Source organism: Nannospalax galili, unplaced genomic scaffold (genome assembly GCF_000622305.1).
Source record: "Nannospalax galili isolate Female #2095 unplaced genomic scaffold, S.galili_v1.0 scaffold741, whole genome shotgun sequence".
Taxonomy (NCBI): Eukaryota; Metazoa; Chordata; class Mammalia; order Rodentia; family Spalacidae; genus Nannospalax; species Nannospalax galili.
Genome location: NW_008346093.1, coordinates 1,008,098 through 1,020,358, shown reverse-complemented (window position 1 = coordinate 1,020,358; position 12,261 = coordinate 1,008,098). Strand labels below are relative to the sequence as shown.

General features: G+C 45.3%; 1 protein-coding gene across 1 annotated transcript in view; it reads right to left on the bottom strand.

Moving 5' to 3' along the window:
* Was (WASP actin nucleation promoting factor) overlaps positions 1 to 11,269 on the bottom strand; it is a 16,050-nt gene extending 4,781 nt beyond the window's left edge. The window contains exons 1-8 of the mRNA XM_008842544.3: positions 11,050 to 11,269; positions 3,507 to 3,672; positions 3,057 to 3,197; positions 2,195 to 2,281; positions 1,988 to 2,090; positions 1,841 to 1,882; positions 1,693 to 1,746; positions 510 to 684 (exon numbers count right to left, since the gene is read on the bottom strand). Coding sequence (XP_008840766.1) covers positions 510 to 684; positions 1,693 to 1,746; positions 1,841 to 1,882; positions 1,988 to 2,090; positions 2,195 to 2,281; positions 3,057 to 3,197; positions 3,507 to 3,672; positions 11,050 to 11,138 — 857 coding nt within the window. The 5' untranslated portion in view covers positions 11,139 to 11,269. The remainder of the gene's footprint in view (positions 1 to 509; positions 685 to 1,692; positions 1,747 to 1,840; positions 1,883 to 1,987; positions 2,091 to 2,194; positions 2,282 to 3,056; positions 3,198 to 3,506; positions 3,673 to 11,049) is intronic.
* Between the last annotated feature and the right edge of the window lie 992 nt (positions 11,270 to 12,261).

The following is a 12,261-nucleotide window of genomic DNA, read 5'->3' as shown; positions in this document are numbered from 1 at the left end:
TTTGAGACAGGGTCTCCCTGTAGCCCCAGCTGTCCTGGAACTCACTATATAGACCAGGCTGGCCTTGAACTCACAGAGATCCACCTGCCTCTGCCTCCCAAGTGCTCGGATTAAAGGTGTGTGCTACTATGCCTGGCAAATGAAGTGTGTTTCCACTTCCATTTTTACTCATCCACACACTTCTGTTCACTTATCCATTCAACTGTCCATTCACCTACATGTCTGTCTACTTACCTGTCCCCATCTACTTTGGCTGTGAACCAGTCAACCTACATATCAGTCTGTGTGTACCTCCATCCATTCATTTATCCATCTACTTATCTACTTTCCATTGACTCATCCACCCCTTTATACAATCACCTATCTATTCATTCTTCAACACATTAATTAATTAATCCATTCAGCTACCCACATATCTGCCCATGCTTCCATTTGCTCAATTGTCCACCTTTTCCTGAATGCTTCCCTACCCACAGAGATTTTCAGGTTCACAGGGGAGAGGTTCTCACTTGAATCCACTTGGTGCACCAATGTCAGCTTTGCTAATCTTCTTTTTCCCTGAGCGTTTCTTATCAGCTGGGCCAGGGCCAGGTGCTGGGAGCCCACGGTATCGTGAACTTGTGATGTCAGGGTTCTGAATATCCACTGTCACAAGTCCTAGAGACAGTGGACCACCTGATGGGCCTGTGGGAAAAACAGTGTGAATGGATCGTTGATCTACTTAGCTATTATCCAAAACATAGGGACAAAAAATGGAAAGACTATTGAAGTGTGTGTGTATGCTTGATGGTCATGGAGGGAATGGATGATGAGGGCTCAAAGTAAGGCTTATAGAGAGGTAGATAGACCCCTGAAAATATTCAGATAGTCACTGATTCATGCATGCTTATCATTCAAGTACTGACTCATTCATTCTCTGGCTCATTTGCTAAATGGGTTGTTAAATTATTCACTCATGATTCATTTAATCATTGCTTTTTTCTCTGGGTAGACTATTATTTCATTTCTTATTTATTTATTTATTATTTATTATTTTGAGACTAAGTCCTCACTGGCCTGGAACTCACTATATAGACTAGGCTGGTATTTAACTCACAGAAATCTACCTGCCTCTGCCTCCCAAGAGCTAGGATTAGAGGTGTGTACAACCACACCTGGCCTATTTATTTTTAAGTAATTTAAAACTTTTTTTATTTATTATTATTGTGTGCATATGCATGTAGAAGGGGGCACACATATGCCACAGCACATGTGTACGTCAGAGGACAACTTTGGGGAGTTGATTCTCACCTTCCATCTTTATGTGAGTTCTGGGGGTGGAACTCAGGTCAACAGGCTTAGTGGCATGTGCTTTTACCTGTTGAGCCATCTTGCCACTCCTCATTTAGTTCTTTGTTCACTATCCATCCATTCACATGCTCATTCATTAATTCACTCAACCATCTATCCAAGTATTCATCCATTTATCCACATACTCATTCACCTATTTATCTATAGTTTACATATACATCTATTTTTACATTTAAGTTCTCATCAGTTCATCCCCCCACTTAGCCATCTATCTGCTACCATTCCATAAACATGTTCATCCATCCATCCACTCATCCACCTTCCACCTAGCCAGTCATCCATCTACTTACATCCATCCATCCATCCATCCATCCATCCAAGGACACAAGAATCACCACTCACCCCCTTGGTCTCCACCTGGATGTGGGGGCAGGGGTGGGAGCCCTCCTCTTTTCTCTGGGAAAATGAAATAAGTTGAGATCTGTCACAACCTTGCAGCATGTTCCTAGGCTAATCCCTTAAGTACCTCTACTTGAACTAGAGGACTTACCTTCATTGGCTGGTGCTGGTGGTGGTGGTAGCTGACGTCTTTCTGTGGTTGGATAGGTGGGATTAAGAGCCAGAGCCATGAGCAGGGCTTTTCTAGCTTCACACCCATACACTCACCTCTGTCTACCCCCGCTCAAAGCCTCCTTACCTCCGCTTTGCCTGTGATTCCTTTTTTGTATCTTCTCCTGCACTAGCGCCTGGAAGGCCTGGGCTTCACTCTCGTCTGCAAAGTTCAGTCCTACTTGGCAGTCCTACATATGCCTTGGGGTCAGCAGATTTTCAGCTTTCCCTGCCCCCACCCTGGACTTTTGTAATCTCTTCCCAACTGCAGCCCAAGGGAAGGCTGGCCACTTACATCTCCAGCAAAGGTGTGGAAGAAAGGGGTGGGAGTGAAGTAAACCAGCTGTGAATACAGCTCCTGTTCCCAGAGCAGCCGACCAGCCTGCAGAGTAGGGTGGGGAACATGCTAGCATCTAGGTACCCTGGTGACAGGTCTTTGTTATCTGGCCAGGAAGCATGGTGTTCAGACTTAGGGTCCAGGAGTCTTATTTGGAGATTTCAGCCTAGCATCAGAGAATTTGGGGTCTAGGTGTCAGATGTGCTGTGAGAGATTTAGGTTTGGGGTTCCAGGCCCTAGATGTGGGACTTGAGGCCTCAAATTTATGAATTTAAAATTCTAGTTCTGTGGCTTTAGAGATAGCTTAGTGGTTAAGAGCACTGACTGCTCTTGCAGAGGACCCGGGTTCAATTCCCAGTACCCACACGGTGGCTGACAACCATCAATAACTCCAGTTCCACGTAATCTGACGCCCTCTTCTGACCTCTGCAGGCACTACATGACACAGGTGCACTTACACACATGCAGGCAATACACTCATACACATAAATAATAGTAATAAAATTCTAGTTGTAGGAATATTCAACATGTTGAATTTAGAACAGATTTGATGTTGAGATTCAGGTATAAATATCGTGCTTTTTTGGAGTTTGTGGAACGAGTGTATAAAATATTTGAGGGATTAGAAAGATCTTGATATGGAGCCTCCGAGGTCAGTCATCTCAGACTCAGAAAAGAAAACCACAATTTGGGATCTATATGGGTCTTTGGTTCTGGAGCTCTGGGGTTCACTGATCTGGCCAGGGGCTTGGGGCTATGGACAAGAACTGGTTTTGCAGGTTGAGAACTGGCTTGCATGTTCAGTGGGGCATGGGGTCACCTGAAGGCCATAAAGGCGGATGAAGTAGGACTTCTGAGGGTTATCCTTCACGAAGCACACAGCCCCACAGTGTTCCATGGTCCAGTGTTCAGCTCCGGGAGGCAGCGCCAGGTACAGCTGAACAACTGCAGTGGCCAGTGTCTAGGAAGGGAGAATAGGGGTCAATGGAGTCTGTTTGGGGGTAGCCAGATCTGGTCCTTCTTTGCCTGTGGCTATCAGGGGCCTGGGGAAAGAACTTTAGCCCAAAGGAAGGTGCATAGATTGTCTTGGGATGGGCAATCTATAGTAAGTGAATCCTGGGAGAAGAGATGGGGGAAAGGGAAAAGAGGGATGATGGGAAGAAGAAGGAGCAGGGAAGTATGGATAAGAGGAGGAGGAGGGAACAGAAGAGGAAGAAAAAGAGATAGAGAGAAGAGGGAGAGTGAGACAGCCAGAAGAACCCCAACTCACCCAGCATTTTCGGCCAAGCATCTCAAAAAGTCGCTGGTTCTCATGATCTTGGAGGAGGTTGGAAGGAACGTTCTGCTGACCCACTGGCCCTCCTCGGCCTCCAGGCCTGCCTCCCACAGGGCCCCCACTCATGGTGCCTTCTGCCCTTGTCCTCTGCAACAAAGCTCTGGGTGCAGGGTAAGAAGAACTTCCGCAGTGAGCAAGGGAACAGGAAGTGCAAAAAACCACAAGGGAAACAAGTCCTCCAGGGGCCCCCAGAGGGCCTGTCCTCTTCTCTAGAACCTGCTTGGGCCCTCCTCCATTTGAATGGCTAGATCCTTCTTTGTGAACAGATGAAGTCTTTATGCTTTTTTTATTGTGTGGGGCCTATGTCCCTTGGCTCAGACCTGCCTTATTCCAGTTAGAATCAAAAGCTAAGCCATCTGTAGCACTTCTGTAGGGATGGTTGAACAGGGAGTAGTCACAGGACTGGGCAACCTCCTTCTTTTCCAAAGCACCCAGCTGGCCTAGGTTGAGGTCCAAGGCTCTAGGTCTGAAGGGTCATTGTATTATAACTTTTCCTTTTAATGATCTAGTGAGACCACCCCTAGCCTGAGACCATTGATACTGCCAACAATATATAAGTCTATGACCCACTTCCCCACCCCTTACCCTTGCCTCCCTGTAGCCTCCTCTAATTGCTTCTTCTTATCAAACACTTTCTAGAAGGAAGGATTTCATTGCATAAGTAAATACTAAAACAACATCTTGATTAATTTTGTATTATTTTTGGACTTTTTGAAAATATCATCTTTGGAGACTTGCTTTTCTTCACTCTTGGTGATGGAGTTTAGATGCAGGGCCTTGTGCATGCTAAACTGAATTTTACGTGCTTCTGGGGATCAACCTCAGGACAAGCACTCTACAAACTGAAGCTCTCTCATCTTAATAGCACTCGTTGAGTATTCTCTTTTTACTAAGTATACTTCTAGTATCTGACACAAACTAGACACTCAAGTATGTTTGCTGGGCATGGTGGCATATGTATGTAATTCCAGAATTTGGGAGATAAAAGCAAGATGGTCAGGAGTTTAAGACTAGCCTTGGCTACATAGTGAGTTAGAAGATGGCCTGGGCTACATGTGACTTTGTCTCAAAAAATATGCGTTGAGGAATGGAGAGATGGTTCAGTGGTCAAGAGCACTTGTTGCTCAACCATGAGGACAGGAGTTCAGATCTCAGCATCCATGTCAGGCAGCACACAACTGCCAGTACCTACAGCTCCAAGGGGTCTGCTGCTCTCTTCTGGCCTCTATAAGTACCCACACACAAATGTGCACATACTCTCATAAAGACACATACAAGTGCACACACATACAATTTTTAAAATGTATTAAAAGCCAGGTATGGTGGTGCATACCTTTAATCCCAGCACTTAAAGTTGATGAAGGCTGATCTCTCTGAGACCTAGGGCAACCTGATCTACAGAGTGAGCTCCAAGGCCAGTTGGGGTTACAGGGAGACCCTGTCTCAAAACAAAAACAAAAACAACCAACCAAACAACCACATTGAAGAAATAAAAGGGGAGATTAATAATGCTTAATCTTCTGTGACTTTTAAAAGTGCTGCACATTGTATTAACTCAATATTCATTGGTGACGCCATGGGGAAAGAAAATTGTTATGCAAATTTTCCTGGTGGGGAGATTGAAGGCAAGAAGTTTAGGTAACTTCCATAAAATTACATAGCTTGGGAATGGTATGGCTAAGGCCAGTTCTATGAGAAATAGTTCCTCAACCTTTAGGTGCCAGGGCTGGAGAGATGGCTCAGCGGTTAAGAACACTTGCTGTTCTTGCAGAAGACCTGGGATCAAATCCCAGCACCCACATGGAGCCAACAACTGTCTGTAACTCCAGTTCCAGGGGATCCAACAGCCTCTTCTGTCCTCCTTGGGCACTGCATAACCCAGGTGCACTTACCTACATGCAGGCAATACAGACATATACATAAAATAATAATTTTTTTAAGTTAAAAAAAAACTTTTAGGTGCCACACAGAGACCAAGATAAAATTCTCTTGCTCCTCCTCTGTGTTTTGTTTTCCATCTTCTTATTACTTCTTTCCCTGTCCCAAGATCTGCTTCTTTACTCTTTATCATAGAATGTTAAATCTGCACTACACAAGCTGGTTGGGTTTTTTTGTTGATTTTTTAAAACTATTTATTCGTACAAGTGTTTTGATTGCTGGTATTTTTATTGGTGTGTGCGTGCGTGTGCGTGTGTGTGTGTGTAGTGCCTGCAAAGGCTGGAAAATGATGACAGAACTGTAATGCAGATGCTGGGAGTTGAACCTGGGTCCTCTGGAAGAACAGTTAGTGCTCTTATCCCTTGAGCCAGCTCTCCAACCTCCTGGGTGTTTTTGTTTGTTTGTTTGTTTTATTTTGTTTTGTCTTTATGAGACAGAGTCTCCTTTAGCCCCAAACTGGCCTGGAACTCGATATGTACACCAGGCTAGCCTCAAACTCACAGAGATCTGCCGGCCTCTGCCTCCCAAGTGCTGGGACTAAAGGCATGTGCCACCACAGCCGGCTTTAACTGACATTTTAAAGTAGCGTTTCTGGTAGTGGTGCCACATATCTTTAATCCTAGAAGTCAAGAGGCAGAGGCAGGTGGATCGCTTTAAGTTTGAAGCCAGCCTGGTCTACATAGGGAGTTCCAGGGCCAGCCAGGGCTATACAGTAAGACCTTGTCTCAAAAAAAAAATTGTGTTTCTGCCCTGCGTGGTAGCCTTTAGTCCCAGCACTCAGGAGACAGAGGCAGGCAGATCTCTGTGAGTTCAAGGCCAGCCTGGTCTACATAGCAAGTTCCAGGTCAACTAGAACTATAGGGAGACTCTGTCTCAAAAAAGATCAAAAAATAAAATATAAAATAAAATGTATATAAAAATACCAAAGCATATATTTGTTATTTTCAGTCCCCAATAGAATGAAGTTTCTGGAATATAATGATTTATTAATCATTCAAATATGACATCATTATTAATCATTTAAACATAATTTACCATATTGTTTAATTCTTCTGCTGACCTGGCATCAGTACTTTGAAGCTAGTTTGTTTTAATATTTATTTATTTATTTGTTTGTTTGAGACAGGGTCTCCCTGTATCCCCAGCTGGCCTGGAACTTATTATGAATACTAGGCTGGCCTTGATCTGACAGGGATCCTCCTGCCTCTGCCTCCTGAGTGCTTGGGACTAAAGTCATACACCACTAATGCTTGGCTTATTTATTTTTATTTTATATGGATGAATATTTTGCCTTCATGTATGTAATTGCATCCATGTTGTGCAATGCCCACGGAGGCCTGAAGAAGGAAGGCATCAGATCCCCTAGAACTGGAACTGTTGAGGGTTATTAGTCACCATTTGGGTGCTGGGAATTGAATTGGGGTCCTCTGCAAGAGCAGCCAGTGCTCTTAGCTGCTGAGCTGTCTCTCCTGCCCCAGAAACTTGTTTTCAATTTCTGGTCCCCATCAGCTCTTGTTCTTCTAATCTGGCTGTCAGAACTTGACAAGATGATGATGGCCTGAAGGGCAATTTGCTAGAAACCTGCCGGGTGTGGTGGTGCACACCTTTAATCCCAGCACTCAGGAGGCAGAAGCAGGCAGATCTCTGAGTTCAAGGCCAGCCGAGTCTACATAGTGAGTTCCAGGTCAGCTGGGGCTACAGGGAGACCCTGTCTCAAAAAGACAACAACAACAAAAAACAACAGAAACCAGAAAACAGTCCAGTTTTTCTGGTTGTTCTCAGCTTGACAGCTGGTCTAGTTTAAGTCAGTCCACCACAGCTGAGAGCAGAATTTTTCTTTTTCTTTTTTCTCTTTCTTTTTCTTTCTTTTCTTTCTTTATCTTTGCAAGTTTTAGTTCTGTTTGGCATTTCTTCAGAGATTTTAGCTTTTTATTGATTTATAATTTCTTCTTTGTTGCTGTTTTTTTTTTTTTTTTTGAGACAGAGTCCCCCTGAGAGCTCTGCCTGCCTCTGCCTCCTGAGTGCTGGGACTACAGCCATGTGCCACCACTCCCAGCGAAAGCAGAATTTCTAATTCACTTCTTAGTAATAGAGTGAACACCAGGAACCCCGAAGAACTGAATACGCCCAATAATTTATAACCACCTAGTGTTCCCCTTTCACCTACCCCTCCCAAGGCCCCAGGGCCACTAGGTGGATGATTGTTTCCTGTTTTGACTTTTTGTTGTTTTTATTTTTCCATACTAGAGTCTTCTTATATAGATCAGGCTGGTCTCAAACTCAAAAGTGATTCTCCTGCCTCAGCCTCCCAAGTGCTAGAATTACAGACATGTCCCTCTATGCCCGGCTTGTTTCTTGTTTATATTAATAGGTTGTGCTTATTTTGTTTTACAGTTGTCCTTCCATATCTGGGAATTTAACCAACCAATGATTTAAATTATATGAAAGATAAATAAAATAAATGCAAAAATCCCCTTCATCTCTACTAAACATGCACAGACATTTTAGTGGCATTATTCCAAAACAATATACTATGACAACTATTTACAGAGTATTTACATTTTACTAGGTATTATATGCAATCTACAAAGGATTTAAAGTATACTGGAGGATATGGTACGATATATGTGAATGCTATACCGTTTTATATAGAAGAGACTTGAGCAGATGAGGAGCTGGGTATCTGTAGGAGCCGGGGGCCTAGAACTAACCCCCCTAACACACTTACCAAGCAAGTGTGGTGGTATATGTGTGTCTGCAATCCTAACATTCATGAGGCCTGAGACTACCCTTGTCTATGTAGTGAGTTTCAGACTAGCCAGGGGTACATAGTGAGACTCTGTCTCAAAAAGAGGAAAAAAAGAAAAAGAGCTGGCAAGATGGCTCAGGAGGTAAAGGTGTATGCTGTCAAACCAAATGACCTGAGTTCAATCCCTGGAACCCATATGGAAGAAAGAGAGAACCAACTCCCACAAGTTGTCCTCAGACCTCCACACCCATCACCACACACAAAAATACATAAATAAATAATAAAAAGAGGGGAAAAAATCAAGGGATGATTGTATTTTGGGAAGATGTCTCAAAGGTTCTGATTGCCACATCTTAAGCCTTAAGTAGGTAATATGACATGGGGGTGCCTTTCATACTCTGGTCCCCACCACATGACTGAGTCCCTGTTGGAGACTTAGACATAGGGAGGGGCCAACTAAACTATTGTTTTTTAAGAGATAGCTAAGGCTGAGACGGCAAAACTTACACTATCCATCTCCCCTTGCTTTCCTGCATTCACAGCCCTCCATATCCCACGAGGAGTGCCAGCCTCTGCCTCTGGAGTGCTAGGATTAAAGGCATGTGCCAGTGCCTTTTGCCTCATGATAAAGGTATATGCCACCATGCCTAGCTCTGATGCTTCCTTTTAATAGGGACATATTGGGAGATCTTCCTCAATGTCACAAGTTTTGGTGGTACAAGGCTGACCCCAGCATCAGGCCACTATCTCAATGTCAAAGCACTGTCATCACGGTCACAACCCAAACCTGCCAACTAGGAGTCCTCAAACACATCCTATGGCAGGCAGGCAGGAACAGGACCCTTGTTTGTTATTCACTGTGGTATCCCCACCACCTAGCACAAGACCCAGCATACAATTAGTAAGGCAACTGCAGTGTAGATAGCTTGTGTCCTGATTTACTCTTCCCACAAAGTTCCCTGTCCTCTCTTCACTCCCCTTGCCTGGGGGAAGGAAGAACACTCATCATGAGAAGGGTGAGCAAGTGGGTGTTATAGGAGCCTTGAGTCCTGGTTGGGTGGGTGAGGACTGAGTGAGCATAGAGAGCAGACATGTCTGTAGAGAGAAGAATGGCTTGGTGCTGGGCTGGAGGTGGAACTGTGGCAGAGCCACTGCCTAGCATTTGGAGGCCCTAGACTCAGTGCTGAACAACACACACACACACACACAAGCACATGTTCCCAAATCTGAGTGGTTAGAGTGTGGAGCCATTTAGCCTGGTTCTAGCTCTTGTTCATCTGTATCCTTTCTGAATACCTCAATTCCCTCTTCCACAATGAAGATAATAACAGTAAAGTCATTGAGATGACTGCAACCATCTCTATACTGTGATTAAGACAGGGACAAAATATGGCAGGTTATAATTATTATTGTTTCAAATTTCTTTGGTCTTTTTGAGACAAGGTCTTCTTGTAGCCCCAGTCCTGGAACTCACTATGTAGACCAGGCTGGCCTTGAACTCACAGAGATCCATCTGCCTCTGCCACCCGAGTGCTGAGTGCTGGGATTAAAGGTGTGCACAACTACACCTGGCATGACTTAATTTTTTTTGAGACAGAGTCTATGTAGCACTGGCTGACCTGGAACTTGCTACGTAGATCATGCTGGCCTCTGACTGACAGAGATCCCCCTGCCTCTGCTTCTGGCCTGCTGGAAATAAAGGCATGTGTCACCATGCCCTCGCTAAAATTTTTATTTTAAATTACGTGTGTGGGGAGGACAGTACCCATGGAGGCCAGAAGAGGATGTTGGAGCCTCTGGAGCTAAAGCTACAGGCAGTTGTGAGTTACCTGAGTTGGGTGCTTGGAACTGAACTCTGGAACTTCTGGAAGAGCAGTGCAGGATGTTAAGCTCTGAGTCACCTCTCCAGCCACTTACTATTCATTTTCTGAGACAGTCTCATGTAGAACACCTACACTCCTCTGCCACACCTATAATCCCAGCACTAGGGAGACTAGCAGGAAGCTCTTGAGTTGGAGGCCGGTTTAACCAACAGTGAGTTCGAAGGGAGTCTGGACTAGTGTCTCAAAAATAAAAATTGGGGGCTGGAGGGATGGCTCAGTGGCTAAGAGGGGATCTCACTCCCTCTTCTGACCTCCAGCACTGCAGGACAGGAGTGTGCTTACATACATACAGGCAAAACACTCATACACATAAAATAAAAGTGTACCGGCCGTGGTGGCTCACGCCTTTAATCCCAAAATAAAAAAAGACCTCCAAAAAAAGAAAAAAAAATATTTTTTGGTTCTTTTGTTTGAGACAGGGTCTCCTTGTAAAGCCTCAGCTGGCCTGGAACTCACTATGTCTTGAATTCAGGGTGCTGGAATTAAAGGCATGCGCCACCACGCCCTGCTTAAAATATTTTTTTAAAGTAATAATCAGGTCGCACAACCAAGTATTGCGGTTCACAAATCTTTGTAGCCTCAGGAATAACAGGAATACACACACTAGAGAAAGTATGCTCACTGGTGTCCACACCCCAGCTTGTGACGCTGGCAGGGTCCAAACCACTGTACGGGTACAAGCGACCTGAGGGGACTCCACTCCGCAGCCTCAGGGCCCTGGAGACTCGCGGCTGCCTGGACCGAACCACATCGGCCGGAGGGGAGACGGACAAGCGGAGCCGCCCGCCGGAGGCGGCCATCTTGTGATGTTCCATTTGTTTGCGGAGGAGGAGTGTGGAAAACAGACGGTGAGGAGACCACGGGGCCGGCTCGCACGTCCCACCACCCCGTCCCATTCTTCACCCACCTCTGGCGGATGACAGTAAGCGTCAGCTGTACGCCTCTATCCCACCCTCCAGTTTGCCTGCTTCCGTCTGACCCCTCCAGTTGCTGCATTTTGGACCAGCTCTTAAGGCACCTAGCAGGCAATTGGCTCAGGAGCCCGCCCTGGTGGGCTCTGATTGGTCGATGACCAGCTGTTATTTTCTGAAGCTGCCCCGCCTCGGGAGTAACGTAGCTCCGCCTCCACGCCGGCACCACGTTCCCACGAGTCACTGCTTCCAGACATGCGCACTGGTCGTAGCCGTTTTCAGGGGCGAATGCGAAAGCATCCCCGCTTTCCGTATTTGGGGTGGTGGGTTCGAAAACCACCTCAGAGTGTAAACTTGGTCATGGGTAGTATCTCTCCTCTCTCTCTGCCTTCTTTTCCTTCCCCTCCTCTTCCCTCTTTTCCTCCTCCCCCCTTCTGTTTTTGGTGGTTCTGGGAATTGAACCCAAGACGTTACACATGCTAGGCAAGCATGCTATAGCACTGAAGTCCATCATCAGCCGTCAGCCCACTTTTATATTGAGACAGGTTCTAAGTTATCCAGGCTGGCCTTGAACTCACTGTAGCCCAGGCTAGCTGTGACCTTGGGATCCTTTTGCCATAGTCTCCTTAGTAGCTAGGATTACATGCCTGGCCACCAGGTCTACCACCCAGCTGTTTTTAAAATTCATTTGTTCTCTGGTCTCTAAAAGTGTTAAGGCAGGGGCTGCAGAGGTGGCTCAGCAGCAGTGGTTGCTCTTGCATAGGACCAGGGTTTGATCACTAGCACCCACATGTTGGCTAAGAGCTGCCTGTAATTCCAGTTCCAGGGGATTCGATGCCCTCTTCTGACCTCCTCGAACATTGCCCAATATAGGTGTAATACATACATGCAGGCAATACATGCATACACATAAAATTTTAAAAAAAAATAATAATAGTAGGCCGGGCATGGTGGTAATCCCAGCACTTGCTATGCAGAGGCAGGGAATCTCTGTGAGTTCGAGGGCAGCCTGGTTTACATAGAGAGTTCAGGCCATCTGGGGCTACAGGGAGAACCTGTCTCAAAAAGATCTAATAATAATAATAATAATAATAATAATAATTATAATAATACAGGGAGAACCTGCCTCAAAAAGACCTAATAATAATAATAATAAAAAAACAAAAAACATGAAGAAGTAACACATTGGAACTGGAGAGATGGCTCAG